Source organism: Aulonocara sp. 'chitande type north' Nkhata Bay, linkage group LG4 (assembly GCF_057382095.1).
Source record: "Aulonocara sp. 'chitande type north' Nkhata Bay isolate Kocher_YH1m ecotype deep benthic linkage group LG4, A_spYH_male_GT1.1, whole genome shotgun sequence".
NCBI classification, from domain to species: domain Eukaryota; kingdom Metazoa; phylum Chordata; class Actinopteri; order Cichliformes; family Cichlidae; genus Aulonocara; species Aulonocara sp. 'chitande type north' Nkhata Bay.
The window spans coordinates 1486879-1506747 of NC_141347.1; the positions used below are offsets into that span (position 1 = coordinate 1486879).

The window sequence follows — 19869 nt, forward strand, 5'->3', positions numbered from 1 at the left end:
ATACATGTCAGCTGAGTAGGTGGTCCTTTAATGTGACCAAGGATACGCTGGAATACCTACTAATAAATGAATGAGGCTGTATGCAGCCCAGACCACCTCTGAATGACCACCTCACAAAAGTAGTTAGAGCTGTACACTGGAGCTTGGATAACCCAAATGCCTGTTTGGACAAGCCAAATTCAGTTAAACACATCTAAAGCTCAGTCAATGATTACAGGTAGTGAAATAAATACCTGGGGTCAGCCATACGAATCAATCAACAAAACAACGAAGGACAAGCTGGAAAAGAATGTGCTAGCAGAGTGGAGTGGGAGGAGACGAGTGTCAGTGGTGATTTGTGACACAGAGATAGAAACAAGAATGAAAAGGAAGGTCTACAAGGTGGTGAGAGTCGCAGTGATGTATGGGTTGGAGACAGTGGCACTAACAAAAGACAGGAGGTGGGGGTGACAGAGCTGAAGGTGTCCAGGGACTCTGAATTGGATAAGCAGAAGAAAATGGATTGCTAGCACTGTCGCATCACAGGAAGAAACCCCTGGGTTTGAATTCACTGAGAATTCAGTTTACATGTTTGGTTTTTTTCAGTTCAAATACATGCATGAAGTTGGGTTAACTGGTCATTTTAAATTGATTGTAGCCCTCGGCTTTGTGTTAGCTTGTAGTGTTAATGGTCACAGTGACATCCATAATGGTTGCAAGTGCAATGAAGAAACCTAGTGAAAGAAAAGCTGATTCTCTCTCTGTCTCTGGTTCTGGGCAGAGTCCTCTGTTCCAGCTTGCCTCTACTCTAACGAAAGACTCCAGCTCATAGATGCTGGACTGGTGATCAACGTACCGTACCCTTCATTTTTAGGAGACAAGAGAGACATTGACCTGATCATAGCCCCGGAGTATAGTGCTGGAAATATGTTTGAGGTACTGTAAGATGTGTGTGTGTAACTAATCGATCATTTTTATAGTTTAATACAAATATTTATATTCTCCTGAAACTGTGTCGTGCTGCATATACTGCAACCAGCCCTTTACTGAACAGCCATAACTGTGCACAGCCATGTGGAACAAGGCCGCGTGGAAAGATATTTGCCCCCTTTCCTGATTTCTTAATAAATATTTCAAATTATCACATAAATGTCAATATTAGGCAAAGATAACCCGAGTAAATACAAATGCAGTTTATATATGATGCTTTCATTTATTACGGGAAAACAGTTTATTTTTTTATTTTTTTATTTTATTAAATTTTTAACCGTTTAAACACCATTTATCAACCGCAAAGCATCCAAACCAAAACTTGGACATAAATTTCCTAAATTATCCTCTTTTAATAAATGCATTGTTAATTGATATGTTTACTGTGAAGAAACAACTGCCAATGATTTAGTTCCCAAATATTTCATCTTCAAAGTGTATCAGCCTTAAACTAAGGCTGGGCCATACTTTCATCTAAGACCAATTTGCACCACAGTGTGGCCTGAATGGAAAGGCAGAGGAAGCAGTGATGAAAGAAGCTATGCTCAAATGCAAAAGAGATGCAAAAATATTTTTCAAAAATCACCAAAGAGTTGGACAACTAATTACAGCTAACTGATTAATTAAGAATCACCAATTAATCTGATGTGCATGTCTATAGACTGTGGGGTAATGGAAATACCTGAGGGAGACCTTGTAGACAATTAGAATTCTTGATAAGTCCTAATGAACTGTTTTCGTTCTGAGAAATAGCTTATTGACAATCTTTAAAGAATTTGTTAACCATTAAGGCGCTAATTAAAACTTCAAAATTCTGTTTCAAGTGTGCCTTATTAGAAAGTTTCAAGGTGAGGGATAAAAAATAAAGCAGCCACAATCCCTCGGGTGTTATTTGATGCCCACATAGTACTTAGTGCTGCGTCTGAAACTGTGTTCAACTGCTGCTTTGTTATCAGACTCTGACTCTTGCCCGAGACTATGCGGCCGAGATGAAAAAGCCTTTCCCCGAGATAAATGACACGATCCTGGAGGACAGTGACTGGCCGAAGGACTGCTATGTGCTGGAGGGGAAAGAGAAGGAGCCCACAATCATCTACATGCCGCTCTTCAACAGACGGAACTGCAAAGGTCTGTTTCCAAATGTGCAGCTGTGCTTTCATTGTAACTGAGCTACAGACATAAAATAAAAGGTGTCAGGTTGTATCCAAAGGTATTAAGCATGAACAAAGGAATTACTGAAATGGCAGCTTGTCAACAAAGAGACAAAAACACTGAACTGACTAAACAGTTTTCAAACACTTGTAAAAACATAGACAGACACACCACACTCTAAGGGAGAATTCCGGAACAGCAGAAATGGTGCTGGTCATAAATTCAAGGAAAAAAAAAACCTTTTATAACCTTTATTTTGGTTCAAGGTGAGCAACTGTGTTAGCAGTTTGTATCTCATTTTACTGATAATTTAGATAGATAGATATCATTTTATTTCGAACATGCAAACATAATTGAAATAACAACAGAAAAAAACAAAAAACAAAACCAAAACTTAAAAATCATCAAGTTTTCATGTATATATCTGTCTACAGAATGCGTGCGCTCGAAAAGGAGTAGGATGAAGTTTACACTTTTCTTGTTCCTACCCCCTTATTTCAAATTTCTTGCTTACAAATCCATATCCAGGATTCAACATTATTTAATCATATATGGTCAACTATGTACAAGTCTAACACATTGAACATACACAAAAAAAACCCCATTTTCAGCACCTTTACTCAGCTCAAACATCTTTTAAAGATATATAAAAAATATCAAACTGGTTTCATAAAAGGTAGGCACTCATCAACAAATACACGTAGATTACTTAATTTGATAGACTACTCATACAGTAAAAACCTTGAAACTACAATATTTTCTTTAGATGCAGAAAAAGCGTTTGATAGAGTAAATTTCTATTTGCAACTTTGCAACAAATTTGGTTTTGGATCCTCTTTCATTAACTGGTTAAAAATATTATATAACTCCCCAACAGCTTGTGTCAGAACAAATGACCAGACATCCTCCAGCTTCTGTCTCTTGAGGGGCACCAGGCAGGGATGCCCACTCTCCCCTTCACTGTTTGCAATTTTTATTGAACCACTAGCAGCAGCAATTAGACAGAATTCAGTAATTAAGGGCATAAAATGCAAGAACGTGGAACATAAAATCAGCCTTTATGCGGATGATGTGTTACTCTTTCTCCATAACTCACAAACCAATATCTCTGGGGTGACTGAATTGATAAACTCTTTTGCAAGAATATCAGATTACTCAATTAACTGGTCAAAATCTACAGTCCTACCGATTAATTGCTCCCTCCATAATTCCTCTTCTACACCACTGCAATCGGGAAATATAAAATATTTAGGTATTAATGTTTCTCCCAAGCTTGCAGATCTGACTAAATGAAACCATATCCCACTTTTAAAGAAGGTAGAAGGTGATCTGGCTAGATGGAAATGTTTACCCATATCACTCATGGGAAGGGTTGCCGCTATAAAAATGACGGTCTTACCAAAAATAAATTATTTATTCTCAATGATCCCAACTAAACCGCCACAAGATTGGTTCAGATCTCTGGATTCATGCATGTCCAAATTCCTTTGGAAAAATAAACCCCCATGTATAAGCTTAAAAACACTACAAAAGACCAAGGATAAAGGAGGATTAGAACTACCTAACTTTCAGCACTACTTCTTAGCCAACAGGCTTCAGTTTATCTCAGGATGGCTAAAACATACCCTCTTAGATGAACCTTGGCTAGATGTAGAACAAGCACTTTGCAATAATCTAGAGATCTCAGACCTACCATTTATCAGCTCAAACATCCAACGACATGAATGCTTCAGACTAGTTACACAATATAGGATCAAGAAGAAAAGATTTTTAGAATATCAACAAATTAAATCCATAGTAAAAAAGAAATTTAAACCGGGTCAAGTTGAACTACAAACACCACCAAGTGTGGTTCAATTTCTTACTCTTAAAACCCCCCAAATTACTTTCCAAAATATACAGAATGCTTTCTAAAACAGATGAATCAATATCACTTCCTATTGCAAAATGGGAAGCGGATTTATCAGTTAACTTAGACCAAAACTTCTGGTCTCAGATTTGCTTAAAAACCTTTCATCTAATTAGAAATCCCAGTCTTCAATTAATTCAATACAAAATACTACATAGAGTGCACTATACAGGTCATCGGATGTTCAAGATGGGCTTTACGTCTACCAACAACTGCTCACACTGCCAAACCAATTCACCGGACAATTATATCCACGCTCTTTGGTTCTGTTCACCAGTTCAGAAGTTTTGGCGCGAGATATGTGAAGACTTATCAAAGTGTCTGAAATCTAACATTCCAACTTCCCTTTAGTGTGTTTGTTGGGCAGCTTAGATAATGTCACTACAGAAAAGAATATAGCCCATATGGTTTTCACTGCCCTATGCATAGCCAAGAAAACAGTCCTCATGAACTGGAAAAATAAAAATAATCTTAATTCTAACCAGGGGTGGGTGGTCATAGTTTGGTCCCACCTTCACTGCTGTGATTGGTGTGGGGGTAGGGACAGGCTTGGGGCGTCGGGGGGTTCCCAGGAGCATCTTCCTTGGAGGGCTCAATCCGGGGTTGCGGTCATGGCCTATTAAGGGCTCTGTTGGCTCTTAGGTGATGGTTTCCTCGTGGCTGCGTGCAGCGGGGCTAGGGGAGGGTCTGTGCTGACGGATGTGAGTTACTGACCTGGTAGCCTGGCTGCCCCTGGGTGGGTCCGGGATGGGCGTGGGGTTCTGGGGGTGCTCCGTCTCTGGGCTGGGGACCTGGCTGGGCCTTGGGGGCTTGGGTCCTGGTTGGTGTGTTGCTGGGGTTGTGGGCGGGTGGGTGTATGGGAGCCCAGCCCTGGCGCAGGGGACTGCCAGTACATTGAGCCATCTGGGGGGCTCTTCAACTGATGGGGGAGGCTGTTACATCTTGCAGGAGGTCTCCTCTCTTCAGGGACTCTCTCTGCAGGAGGGGGAGATATAGGAGAGGTGGAGGAAGATCTCAGCCTGGGCGTCTATTGTCTTGTGTCGTCTGGAAGATGAGTGGATGACGGGGTGGGTGAAGTTTTCTCCGAGGTGGGGCCAGGCGGCGCTGCTGAACTGGGCCCCGGTCCGGATGGGCCTGGGCCCCCTTTCCCTGGCGGGTTGCAGAGTATGGGGGTGCCTACTGGGGTCAGTGGGGGAGCTGGCCCCAGGGAGGGGTCACTTGCCCCTTCCTTCCCTCCCTAACTCCAGCTGCCTCCCTCTTCCCGCTCCAACACAATCACCCACACATGCAGGGCCTTGGGGTAAAGGTGTGTCACCAGGGTGCAAGGGAGGCATACCCCCCTCTGTCCCCTTCTGGCTTCTTGTGCCTCAATTTTATCCCACAACTTAGACATTCACATTACTCACACTCTCATAACACATACATATAGGATCTTGGGGGTGGGCACGCTACATGGAATCCAAAAGACCATCAGGGTGTACACCTCACCCCTGGCGCCGTTGCCCACCTCTCAATTTTAAATACATGTAGACATTGAGGGCCAGCAGGAGGGACCATGCGCTTACCTGCTGCTCTCTGGCAGGTAGCTCCATGCCCTCCTGGGTTTTAAATGAGCGGGTGGAGGGAGGTTTGGAGTCTTCACACACCCCCGTTCTCTGCGGCCTGCTGGAGCGGGGGGGGGCTGGGAGGAGGAGTTGGCTGTCCAACTGGGGTCTGGAATGTGGGGCCTCCCTGCTGCTGCCGAGTCGGGCAGTCTGCTTCTCTCCACCGCAGGGAAAAGGGTAACACTACCTGGGTCTGGGTGCAGTTTCCCCCTCCAGGGGCAAAGGTACCTAGACCTGGGGCTTAGAGTACGCTTTGGGAGTGTGATTGTGTGTACAGTGTCTCTCTATGTCTGTCTCCACGTTGGGTGAGTGTTGAGTAATTGCATATGAGAGCATGAGGGTGGGAATGGATGTCTGTATCTGTGTGTGCCTGTATGTCTGTGTCTATATGTCAGGTTGGGTATCAGACGCCACCTCTCTGGGGACATCTCAGGCCCTCCAAGGTATGGAGGCCTATCTCCCCCACCACTTCCCCTGCCAGTGGCAGGTGGTTCTTTGTGTCCGGGGATGGGCGTCCAGGTACACACCGGCTCACTCCTGGTGGCTGCTTGTCGGGGCCTGGAGCCTGGGGCTCGCTCGGGCCACTTTGAGGGTGGGGTGCCCTCGGCCTCTCAGCCTGGGGCTCGGTCACTCAGGCACAGCTGGCTGCCGGCGGAGCTCACGGGCGCGTCACTGCAACCCCCCTGGCTTCTGCTCTGCGGCTGCTGAGTGACCCCTCATCTGGGGCTTCCTCAGCTCTTTCTGGGACAGTGGCGCGGCTGCCCCTCTGTTGGTCTTCCTTGGTCTCTTGTGTTCTGAGGGCCTCTGGATGTCCTGAGTTTTGATCTCCTCCATACCTGCTTCATGCCCTGGAGGACGGGGCTGAGGCTCCTCCACACCCTCTAGCAGATCATTACATGAAGGAACTAGAGATGGCACGATACCACTTTTTTATGTCCGATACCGATACCGATATCATAAATTTGGATATCTGCCGATACCGATATGAATCCGATATAGTGTTTTTTAATCAACAAAACTGTTTTTTAAAATATCTTGCTGCATTTTGCAAGTCTGCAAGTTCATACTCCAGTTTAAAACAACAACTACACTAAAGCTATTCTGTTATACCTGTATACAAAAAAATATTTCATAGTTCAGCAATACTGATCAATCTAATAAACTTAGACCTACACCATCCTCCCTATTCTGGTATTTTAAAGAGTACTTAGCATAAATATTAAGCAACCCAACTAATAGGGTTCCAACTCCCAGCAACAACAAAAATAAATAAATAAAAAATAGGGAACCACCCCTCACGCGCCACCTCATGATGCTTAATCGACGTAATCAACCTTAATTTGATGCAGTGTGAAAAAAAATGCACAGAAATCAATTATTTTTTAAGAAATATTAAATAGATTCAACATCTTACTTCAACAAAATTGCAGACTGCACAGATGGTACCTTCCCAAAGGAAAAAGTACTATAGCTTACTAGGGTATATATATTAGACTTAATAGTTACTATATACAGTAATTGACTTCTATTCATTTTACATCAAATTAAAACTTTGGGTGTCAGATAATTATTTATTAAAAGCTCGACATTTTAAATGAGAATAAGAAAGAAAAGTATGTCTTTGTGCCCCCTTTTCCCTGTTCATGCCCTATCGGCCCCCCTGGCTAAACTTTGCTAGATCCGCCCCTGCACAGTTACCAGCATCAGCTACGTAGAAAAAGATCCTGGAGTAGAAAGTAATAATAAATAAATTCTAACAACAGCTTATCAAGCTTAAACGTGCTGCTGTTGTTCAGCCGCTGGTTTCCTCTTTCTGGTGCAAAGTGGGCCAAAAACAAACCAGAGACACGGACTCGAGACAGAAAAGCCGATCAGCTGATCATTAAGCAGTTTCATGATTGAAGTAGCAGCCGGAGAGCGAGAGGCAGTCGCTCGTTAAGCTTAACGCAGGAATGCTTTACAAACATTCAGAGATGGACTTACACACTTGCTTTACTTCTCTCGGGGATAACTTTGTCGGAGATGAAATGCCAGGTTGCTAGCGAAGCTCCAAATGCTATCCAGACCACCGACAGGTCCTGCATGCCACAGCCGCTCTATCACGTGATGCATACTGCTCTGACGTGCTAACTTTCTGAGGTGAGTTACGGCGTGTTGCAAGTTTTGTGAGGTGCTTTCGTGATATTTAATGGATCGGATTACATTTTTTATTTTTCTCCGATATCCGATCCAGTCATTTAGGTCAGTATCGGACCGATACCGATACGTAATATCGGATCGGTCCATCTCTAGAAGGAACCTTTTAAAAAGAAGCACGCTCATGCTCACAGGTGTACACACGGGTGCTCACACACACAAACTACACCCTTTTTGGCAGCTACCTCAAAGTACACTGTGCGCTGTCGATCTTACGTGCTGCACAATAATGTTTAATATTTAGTATTTACTGTTATATTCACATAGATCATCGTGATGTTGTTTATTATGTTGCTCTTTTCTTTTTTCTTCTGCTTGTTTTCTCTTTTTTCTTTCTCAACAGGTGATCCAGGTGATTGATATATGTATTTTTTGTCTGCTTATTTTGTTGGTTTTTGTTTTTTGTCCTTTATCCCCGTCCCTCTTCTCCGCTGTTTTTCTTTCCCTCTTTCTTTCTCCCCTTTCTTTTCCCCAGTCAAATCTGTCCCGTATTTAGCAAGTGAAAATAAAATAAAATAAACAATAAAAGGTGAATCAAATAGACCATTACAGCAAGGCTGGGATGGTCTATTTGGTAAAGTAAATCCATTGGGCATCTTTCTTAGCCTTTAGACAATAATTCTGATGCCAAAAAGCCAAACGGGACAGGCAAATAAAAAAATAAAAAAAAGATATCTAAAAAATATATAGCTTTATTTGCTATTTCTTGTTGCCAAAGAGGTCCAAAAGGTCTAAAAGGATGAGGAACCTACATAGTGCTGCAAACTGAAGCTTATTGTGATAAACAGAATAGGTGATTGAGGCACTTTACTGCTTTTTTGATAGATGCAGAGGAGTTCAAAGCAAAGATGGATGAGTTCTCCACCTTCCAGCGTCCCTTCAGCCAGGAAAAAATCAAGTTTGTGTTGGAGACGGCGAAAGAAAATGTGAAGAACAACAAGGAAACTCTGCTGAAGGAGATAAACAAAGCTGCTCTCCGCAGACATAATAAGTGGTAGGGATAGCTTCGAGTGCGACGGAGTGTCAAGTGAGACGGAGTGAGACGTAAAAGAAATAGGCATAATCTTGCATTGCTGTCAATGTAGGTCACTATTCTCACATATCTTTCAGCACGTCATCTATGAGGTCACTGTATGTCTCTGTAGAGAAGGCTGATTTGTAACAGAAGTAAAAAAAAAGTCATATCTGTGTATTACAGAAAGATGTGGATGGAAAATGGATAAATGTGTGACTTACAGAAAAGCTAACACACCCTCCTTTTTCCTCCTCTATAGGAAGGCTGGCGAACCATAGCTCGGTTTCTTGTTCGGGCAGCGTAAATCTTTGGTTCATGATGATACTACTGATGATAATATTGAAGCTACATGAAAACAGAACCCATATATAAATCATCATTTAAAGTACTGGCAGTGTGTTATGTGTCTTATTTTTGACCAATGTGCAATGTGTATGCTACAGCAGCAACAGCCCTTTGCTGCTGTAGCAACTCCAACTATACACCATTATCTGGAGCAGCTCTTATTCATATCAGTATTTGGAAGGAAGAACACAAGATCCTTGTGTTCATCTTAAAATGCATTAAAGTATGCACGTGACCCCCCCAAAACAAATAAAACCCCACAGTGGGACTTCCAAAGAGCTGGGCTGTGCTATCACTGAGTTTAACATACATAATTAAAATGCCAAACAGTTTGTGCTACACAAGTAATTATATGCATCACATCCACAACTACAACCTGTGAAATGAACAGTCCTAATAAAAGATGCATGTATTTAAGTCAGCCCAGTGATAACTAGCTGACTAGTTTAACATAATTTATCATGAGAGAAACAAAGTTCACATTCGTGTAAAACCTTTATAAATAAACAACAAACAAACCAAAAAACGTGGCTATTTTTTAACAGAAGTTTTAAATAATAATGTGAACATCTTTCTGACCTTGGTGTGTTTTCCCCCTGGCTTGTAGCTGGTAATTGACCTTAGCAATCCAGACTGTCCTGCTTCTCAAAGTGCTCTTGTTAATATTTATTGGTGCACTATGTTACATTTTTAATAATATATGCTAGTAAAAAGTGACTGATACATGCTACCCATGTATGATCACTGATACTGATGATATCAATATCATGATGGCAGTTTTGTGACACTTAATGAAATCGTAATATAAATTCTAAGTTATACAATTCACAACCTGCCATGTGTTTGAGGAGAATGAACTCTTATCTAAGCTGTAGTCCAAAAATGATGAACTACTTGGTGGTTCAATCCTTCGCTGCTCCATCCTGAAATCACGCCAATTAACGAACTTTTATTATGAAGCCACACGCTGAGCCTTTTCTCCGTCGCCATGTTGTTTGTTGTATGAGAGGAGCAAGGCGTGGATCGAGACGGGGTTTAGTTATAGTAACTTACAGCTAACGCCAGAGGTCGCACAACTTCCACGGGACAAAGTCGGAGCGTGTTTATGTAGGTCAGTACAGCCAAAAGTATCATCTAGCAAGGCCATCTACAGACAGCACGCTGCAGCCAGTTGGATGATTTGTGGCATGTTGTTGTATCTTGGTCTAACTTAGTGAGTGTCAGCAGTTATTGTGGCAGCATGTCAGTCAGGAATTTGACTTATTAAACGTGGAAGTCGGAATAAAACAATGTGAAAGTTATTGTTTCTGTTAGTTTTTTAAGTTTTCTTCATCTATCCATGTGGACCTGCTCTAACGCACTTTGCACGGCTTGCCAGTGAGAGTAAACATGTTTCAGCTTATTTTTCAAATGATCCTTCTTTAAGCAGTTATTTACAGAGCACTGGTTTTTCAGACATAACCCTGTTATGTAGTTTTATCTTGAATGTGCGTCTTTCTCTGTCAGATTGTGCGCTCTCGGTTCGTTTTGCGTCGTCAGTGAAGTTTTGCTGATCTGCTGCAGGCGGGCGGTGCGCCACAGACACCCACCCGCCCCAAACACAAGCGGAGCGTGCATCATGAACGGATTTCACGGCTGACATTTTATAAGGACAGAACACACTGACTAAGAGATAAATGTATGACGAACGCTGGTAAAAATAATTTTGTTAAAAATATAAGACCGAAATGTTGCCCGAACACCAAACCGGAAAGCGAAGGAGGACGAAGCTGTGAGAACGGATCTGTCCTACGAGGCTTGAAACCATCACGGCGCTCCACGGGAGGAGCGAGACGGGGATAACGAGCTCCAAAAGAAGAAGAGGAGGGGGAAAATGCTTAAAGTTTGGCCGTGTTGTTATCTACAAGTGCGACTCAGCAGCAGCATCAGAAAATGAGCAGGAATTAAACGAAGAATGCATGTCGTTTGGGATATAGCTGTGATTTTGCAAACATATATCATCTGCACTTCATCAGGTAAGGAAGCGAAAGAAGCCAGCATCCTTCACAGCTTTTAACAAATGAGGAATAGAAGGGAGCATGGGTACATTACATTCATGTGTGATAGAAGATAGACTCTGCTGAAATGTTACATAATAGTGACTTAGGCTGCTGATAAAAGACCTATAGTAATCTGCCAATTAGGTAAATCATCGCCTACTCATCTTTGAGTGTGTTTTATGAGTCAACAGGCTCTTCGCACAGAGACATACGGCAGCACGCTGGTGTGAGCCTGACCATGAAATGCATGCTGCAGAACTCTCATCAAAACCACACACACACACACACACACACACACACACACACACACACACACACACACACACACACACACACACACACACGTGCACTTTACAGAGGTAGTAGCTCAGATTAGGCTACTCACAGTGGCCTGAACCCAAACTACAAAGGCTCTGTGAGTATATATAGCTCATGAATTTCACTGCCCATGTGTCAGAGAGCTCTACTGTGCGGTGCTGTCAGCAGGGGTAACCACCCATTTAGTCAAGATTCCCACAAGTCAAGCCTTCCTACTCATCAGTGTCGAGGCAGCCAACCTTAGATTCTTAACAAAACATGACTGGCTGGCCTGGTCATAATTATATTTTCACATTGATTTGCAGGCTTCAAAAGAAAAACAATGCAAATAAACACGTTATAATGTATCATAACTTCATTACAATAGTTCCAAATCAGAATGAAACTATAAAGATGCTCAAAGAATAGGCTAACAACAGTGTCAATTCCCCAATAAAGGCCATTCTGATCAGTACCACTCCACACATTGCCCATGTTTCATGTTTCATTTCATTTCAAATTAGGCTGGGTATAAATTACCCAGTTCGGTGGAGACACTGTGATAAAACATGGCAAAAAAGGAGAAACGTTTGAGTTGTAAGCCATGCATGTTAATGGGCTAACCGGGTGGCTCAGAGTCAAATATTTTAATTTCACTCTTCTCTCAAATGATCAGTTTTAAAGAGGTAGTAGTGATTTAGTGTCTCACTTCAATAGTCATCTGTAAAGTAACTGAACTAACCTGCATGGAAGGTGCTTTAATTGACTGATTGCATTTAAAAGTGGAAAAACGGTAGACTGTATATCAACAGTGGATGCCACATTGGTTCCTAGAAACTGCATTTTAAACCATGAATGATAGCATTTTGGTTGTTCCCATGTTTTTTTTTCTTCCATATTGACAAATGACCACATTCGGGGTTGTTAGCAAGCTGTATCTGTTAACTTTATGGATGCAACTGACATATGTACCTGCTAATTAATGCTAAGTTACAGATTAAAAAATGCAAAGAAAATGAAATCACCAAAGCGGAAAGACAAACTTCTTGAATGGTCTCTGTCATAGGTCATTAGGTCATATTATTTGTCAGATAATTAAATTAAAATGCAAAATACAAGGTATGAGCACCTGCTGATTAATGAAGGTGAGGCCTAGCAGACAGCTACTGGCTGCGGCTCTCTGTGTCGACATCTTTACAGATGTGTGCAGAGTAGTGGTGGCATACACTTGGTTCTAGCAGAAAAAACCTTTATAATTTATATTTATAAAATATAAATATAATATGTTTTTGGTGCAAGGGGACAGTACTGGCTGATACTTGTTCTTTAAAGTAGGGGACTGCTTCAGGAGTTAATCAGGCATCCAACTGTGCTTGAAATGAATTCTGAAATCAGTCAGGGGCAGTCAATTTTGTGCTAAAATCAGGCCCGAGCATTTTACCTGAAGAAAGTATGCACACCTTTTCAATAATAATAATAATATTATTAGTTACAGCATCGGATTCCAGTTAGTAGTAATATAATAGAATTATTACATCAGTGTTCAGATCTGAAGAATATGTTTGTCAGTCCACAGACATGCAGGTCATTAGAATGGGGAATGTGAGTCGTCCTTGGAAAGGATAGCACACCTACTCAGTAGTTAACTGCATCGACTTCGCATCGACTGTTTCTGACATGTTGCAATTCGTTTGTAACATGTCAGTGTCCTGGTTCTGCTATTCTGAAGTAGCCATCACATCCTGGCAGCCCTGTTTTAATTGTGCTGCTGCTGCCAGGTAGGTTGATCACAACGTGCTGAGTTGGATGGTAACTGAGCAAATCCCCAGTCAGAGGTAGCCTGAGGCTAGAAACACACAATACACGGTGTGAGGAATTGTGCACCACCAACTTCCATAGGAATAAATGTATCATGCATAAGCAAATCTCCAGTTTGACTTACACTGAAAGCTTAATTACATCTCTCTCTCCACACACACACACACACACACACACACACACACACACACACACACACCTATCTATCTATCGATCGATAGATAGATAGATAGATAGATAGATAGATAGATAGATAGATAGATAGTCTTATATATATATATATATATGTGAGTTGTGATTGCAGGCTGGTCTCAAGAGTTTTGGATGAATGAAATTCTAGTACTTGTAGTTATTATATTTCCTCAAATCATTTACAGGACTCTGGTTCATTTATCTGTCATGGTGACATAATCCCTTATTTCTTTCCCTACCTGTCTGTCATGTTTACTTTAAAACATACCATTTAACTGTAGCCAAACATTGCACATTGAAGGTGCCCGAGACATCCTCAGTGTTTCAAACAGCTGACTGCACCCTCTTTGCACACCTGCACCTGCTTTCTTCATTTAGCCCTCTAGTTTAAATATCAGCTATTTTTGCTGTACCTTCTGCCAGACTGTCAAAGTTCTACTACTTTCAACTTGTTTATGCAGCATGTTTGTCACCTTTACTCCTAATGTGATCATTAGATTAGGACATGTCAGTTTGCTAGCATTAAGTTTGTTAGAAATGTGTGCTGTTTATAATATTAGCTTTAAAGTATAATTTGAGTTTTTACTTTGTCTGTATGCATTCCCAGTTTCCCAGTTTAATAATATTGAACACAACACTGTTCCCAGCTGGGCCAACTTGTTTGCTGTCTACCTGGGACTGGACATCAATCTGGTGCCAGTGTTTCCAGTGAACAGATGTAGTAGTTTTGGCACACATGTTGGAGGTAGCTACTCTTCAGGGCACAGCTACACAGGCCTAGGGAACGGTTAGTGACCGCCTGGCAACCAGTGGTTGCTAGGGAAAAATGAGTTTTCCCTGAGGAATTGGTGAGTGGTTCTGGGAGAGTGGTTGCTGTTGCTAGGTGAAATCATTTGGAAAGAGGTAGTGCACTGAAAACCTTGCGATTGCGATTACACAGTTTGCATGGAAGACATCAACTTATCTGCAAATGTTCGGTAACTAACCACTGAGTCGTAGTGAAACTTGAAAAAGACTGATACAAAGTGCAACTGGAGACCATTTGCCTCCAAACTAAAAGTTCCACCTTTTGAAATGTGTTGATTTCAGTGGTAAGGCTAACTGGTTGATATACAATTTTCTCTTGAGAGGAGACGTTGCTGGGAATGGCTGACTGGTCTCTAGACCTGTGTGACTGAGACCTTACTAAAACAGGAAGAATATGCGATTCTTATGATAGATGAATAAACAGAAAGTATAAAAGATGGAGGCAGCTACGATGATGTCAAAAACCTGCTTTGGAGTGTGATTTTAAGGCTCAAACTTTGGCATTTTTGCTGCGATAAAAGAGGAAAATGGAAAAGAGGATGGAGTGCCAAAGCTAGCTAGCTAATAAAAAGTTAAAGTAGCACAGAAACAAACTCAAACCAAAGGATAGTGTTCTCACTGCCACTGGATGTTATTTATATGAAAAGCCCTTTCCAGTAACCTGGACTAACTCGTGAGATTTTCTTGATAGTCACTGTAATTGGTTGCAGTCATAGAAAACAATAGAAATCATTGTTTTATTGTGTACATGAATTGAAAATTCTGTTAACGAAATCTTAAAGTTATGTAAGCAGTGGATTGTAGTTCTTGAAAGATCTAAATCAGCCAAAATTGGAATTGGCAGGAGCAAAACAGGAAACCAGGATTGGCCAAGAAAATTAAAAATTACAATTAATGCATTTCTAGTTTTCCAAGTTATACATATAGGCGCCAAATAATTGCCGGCACGATCAGATGCAGTTCTCTTCGAATGACAGAAGCCAGGGCCAGAGTGAAGCCAGTTTTTTTTTTTATCCTGGGACCATACTACATTTTCTTTTTTCGTGATGCAGGGAATTGGATGAACAAAAAAACTGCAGTTCACTTCTTAAGATAAGATAAGATAAGATAACCTTTATTAGTCCCACACGTGGGAAATTTGTTTTGTCACAGCAGGAAGTGGACAGTGCAAAAGTTATGACGCAAAAATTAGAATACAATAAGAATAAATACAGTACACAGCTGTACAGAATAGAATAAAATAATATACTATATACAGTAGAATAAAATAGAATAAAAATATACAATAAGATAAAAATAGAATACGAATGCTATATACAACTGAGTAAAAATACAACGATGCCAGAAAGGATTATTGCACATTCTTACTATTTTTCCTGTTTTTCCTGTTTCTCATCAGCCTCTGCTGCAACACTTACATCTGTTTATGCCTTAGATACCTTCCGCTGGGCTGCTGTTGTCTCTCTGCACTGTTTGTTTCCCATTCATGTCTTCAGTTCTCAGTATTAGACAGAGTTAGGGGTGGGCGATAGAAACGATATACGATAGAAACGATATAAATTTGGCCAACAATAGAGATTTTGACTATACTGGTCTATTGCGATAGCGCATGTTGATGATGTAATCAAGCTGCGCCTGTTTTGGTCGGAAGCATCCAACCATTATCATCTGCAAATTATGCCGGGCGACAGTCATAGCAAAGAGATGAAGCACTTTTGAAATATGGTGAAAAGCCAAAAACGGCGCTTCCTCCACTTCCGTAACATTGATTCATTAATGTTGAATTCTCTCGCAGCTGCTCTATTCCCATGTTGTTGCAGTATATTAATAACTAACCTCGTATTGTGGATGAATAATCTCAGTTGTTCTCCTGACTGACGTTTGGCCCGTGTATAGCATCCTGCTATGCGATTACATTTGTCCCTAATGACCAGAATCCCTCACGTTAACTTTTATCGAGTGGAAGAAAAGTTGGCGTTCATCCTCCAGCTTCACTGTGCTAATGTTATGCTAACATAGCTGTGTTGCTAGCAATCACGTAGCACAACATTATATACCAGGTAGTCCAACTTCAGTAACCCTGCAAATGCCACTGCTGTTTAGTTTCCTGTCTTCATTTATGTTGGAAGTGATAGCAGAGCTGTACGTTTTAATTAGTTTCAAAAATCTCTCAGTCAGAACATGGCATGTCATGTTTAGGTGGAAACTAGCGAGCTAACTTCCTGTTAACTTCTAACTCTGTTAAATTTAATAAATTCTGTTTTCATGGATGCATGGATGTTAAACTTAATTGTTACGCCTGCTAAAGCAGCAATGCTGATGATTTTATTAAAGATGAAAGAATTTAGACTGTTTTTAACTCTCAGTGTTCGTTTGATTTGGGACCTGAAGCGGACGGAGTTTTGGACCAAGATTACTCCGCGAAGTTCCTCACTACGGCAGCCGTAATGCTGTGACAATCGATCAAAACATTTTTTAACAGATTTCTGCACGCCAAAATCGGTTCGAGGTCAGTAAGCACAACCAGAATTCATACATAAGGCACACTCTCGATTTTTGAGAAAATTAAAGGATTTTAAGTGTGCCTTATAGTGTGGAAAATACGTTATACAGAAGAAAAGAATATATCGCGATATATATCGTTACCGCATGTGCTTCAGATTATATCGCGATATGGATTTTAGGCCATATCGCACAGCCCTAGACAGAGTACACTCTGGACAATCTGCCAATGTGATGTAGGAACAACACAGATTCACGCTCACATTCACACCTATGGGCAATTTAGAATCACCCTTTAACCAAACCCCACTAACTGCATGTGTTTGGACTGTGGGGGGAAGCCGGAGTACCTGGAGAGAACCCAGGCAGGTAGGGCTGTGCGATATGATGAAATATATTGGATGAGGAAATGAAAACATTTATCGTTTCATATTATACACTATTGTTTGTTTCGTGGTGTTGCAAAATACACTGTTTACGGCAATAATTTTTCATCGTTTGGATGGGTCACTATGTGGATGCAGGGACAGAGAATACCAGCATGGCCAGTGAAGATGAGGCAGAACCAGGTAGCTCCAAACAGAAGGACCAGTCAAAACAAATCAAGGACCTTATTCTTAAACGAGGGGCTACCTCTGTAGCATGGACATGGTTTGATTATGAAAAGTCTGACATGGACCAGAAAGCTGTACTATGCAAATTTTGCTGCAAACTGATCCCCACCACAGACTCAAACATGACAAACCTCTTCTACCACCTATGCAAGAATCCTGTAGAAGAGTATGGATAGAGTTTATGGATGAGAAGCAAAAAAGAGCCATCAGGTGCTCAAAATAAACCTTAGACTCAAACGTTAGAACAAGCTTTTACCAGCAGCACGCCGTGTAATAAATACTCACAAAGAAAATGGCGGCCTTTACAGGTTATATCTAAAAATATATAAACATTGGTCAAAACGCTCGACTCCAGGTAGACGACGTCCCGCTGAAAACACTTCACACAAGTTGAGTTGCCTGAGATTCACAGAATTGACAGAAAAAGCACAATTTTGTGATATATATCGTTATCGGGATGAGAAATGTCTTATATTGGGATATGAGATTTTGGTCATATTGCACAGCCCTACATGCAGGTGGTGGAGTCAAATACAGGACCTTCGTGCTGCGAGGGAACAGCACTAACTACTCCATCTTTTTATCCTCAGATTCTATATTATACAGATCATTTTGTACAAAACAAGGGGTACACTTTTTTTTATAGTAGTGCTAAATTTACTAAAGTTGTGGACTATTTAGGGAGAAGGGAGTTGCGTCAGGTAGTGACGTCCATGTCATTGTCTGCAGTGTTACAGCTGCAGAGGCGTTAACAGTGTTTGCGTAACCTATTTCATTCCAGTCTGTAGGTTAAGCAGAGTCAAACTGATGTGGGATTGATGCGTGAAAGTGCTATAAAATGTTGTCTCCTTCTCTTTTTCCCTGCAGCTCAGCCTATTACATCCAAGCTTGATGACAGTTGGTGGGCATATAAGGATGTTGTCCAGGGGAGCTTTGTTCCAGGTAAATGATCTCCATCAAAGTCAAATACAATGGTTCAACACCAGATCAAATGTGTAAAGATGTTAGTCACTGACACAAGGGTTTCATTTTTTGGATCATAGTTTGTTAAATAAAATTCAAAATCTTTGAATTTAACAAATGAAGCTGATTATTAAGTTGCATATTTGTGTACCACACATGCATGTGTGTTGTTAACACTGCATTTTAGACCCAATCAAAATTTGGCTTCATTAAAGTCTTTAGAACTTAGCAACAGTGATGTACCCATAGGTGTTTCCCTGGTTACAGGTGGTTTCCAGACAGTTGCCGACTGGTCTCTAGACCGGTGTGACTGGGCCTAACCAAGCATGAAAGACTGGAGTGGTGGTGGTTTGCATAGTGGGTTGGAGTGTGGAGTAATCATAGGCAAGCTAAAGCAGGTCAAAAAGTTGGCCATATATGAAATTTATCAATTGGATATGGAGAAAGGTGTCAGCTGATCCACCAGGATTGATGCTAAGCTTGACTTTGGGGGCTACTAAAGTAATGCTACATTTAATTAGACACCTAACTATATTTTTTATAAAATTACAAACACATTTTATGTTTCCTCCTTTTAAAAGAAAAAGCTTTTTTGGCTGTGGGGTGGTGTTAGACATCCACTCCAGTTATACAAGGTAATGTTACTCAGCAGCATTTGTTAAAATATTAAATGCATATGTACATTTATTCTGATGTGGTTCTGCTCAGTGTGTGCTGAACGGGGAGCTCATTTGTACAAGCCTCGGGACAATCACAACTTATGGTTCCCACATGCTACAACAGCATTGTGATGTAGTGTTTAACAAGGTCACATCACAGGAAGGTCTTTGGCTGAATCTGCTGTTTGCCTGAGGAGTCTGTAGAGCTGTTGAGGAGGAAGTGTGCCCTTTATCTTTTCAAAGAAACTTGGATGAAAAGGGCTGTCTTTTTCTAAATGTCTTTTTGGTGATCTTAAAAGCCTTTTACTTTTCAATTTTTGAGCCATATCTTCACATTGTTTTGAGGAAAGTTGTGTTTTCAACATCTTTTTCCAAGTTTACCCTCGGTAGGAAGGAGTGCCTTTTTTTGTAAGTTACATTTTTACTATTTTTTTTGTTAACATAAGCAATAACTTGCTTTTTCTTTAAAAAACAGCTGAAAGGCTAATTCAGCAGCAACAAGTGGCTTTCGTTTCACTTCCTGCAGTCCTTTTGCTTCGTGTCTTTCTGTCTGAATAGCACGTGCTGAGTTCACTCAATTTATTAAGTTTTGACTCCGACAAACAAGCACACACTGAAATCTACAGTTACTTTTATTTTTATGCATTCATGACGGAAGCCTGCTGTGTCTTTAATATGTATAATGAGTTAATGAATGCCTTTACTGTCGCTGCAAAGAGTCAAAGAAAAGGGGCTGCCTGTGTTTGACTGCACAATAGTCAAAGAAGGAAATCATAAACAAACAGAAT

The 19869-nt window shown here is 41.0% G+C and overlaps 2 protein-coding genes across 5 annotated transcripts in view; both read left to right on the forward strand.

Annotated features, from left to right (window-relative positions):
• LOC147331681 (cytosolic phospholipase A2 gamma-like) overlaps window positions 1–9316 on the forward strand; it is an 18159-nt gene extending 8843 nt beyond the window's left edge. The window contains exons 10-13 of one of the 2 annotated variants that reach the window (XM_086287893.1): window positions 761–915; window positions 1926–2097; window positions 8656–8824; window positions 9105–9316. In XM_086287893.1, the coding sequence (XP_086144019.1) occupies window positions 761–915; window positions 1926–2097; window positions 8656–8824; window positions 9105–9123 (515 nt within the window). In that variant the 3' untranslated portion in view covers window positions 9124–9316. The remainder of the gene's footprint in view (window positions 1–760; window positions 916–1925; window positions 2098–8655; window positions 8825–9104) is intronic. The other variant, XM_086287892.1, reaches the window with a different exon arrangement.
• Window positions 9317–10579: 1263 nt separating this feature from the next.
• LOC147331682 (carbonic anhydrase-related protein 10-like) overlaps window positions 10580–19869 on the forward strand; it is a 154071-nt gene continuing 144781 nt past the window's right edge. The window contains exons 1-2 of one of the 3 annotated variants that reach the window (XM_086287887.1): window positions 10580–11205; window positions 18327–18401. In XM_086287887.1, the coding sequence (XP_086144013.1) occupies window positions 11145–11205; window positions 18327–18401 (136 nt within the window). In that variant the 5' untranslated portion in view covers window positions 10580–11144. The remainder of the gene's footprint in view (window positions 11206–18326; window positions 18402–19869) is intronic. The other 2 variants (XM_086287886.1, XM_086287888.1) reach the window with 2 other exon arrangements.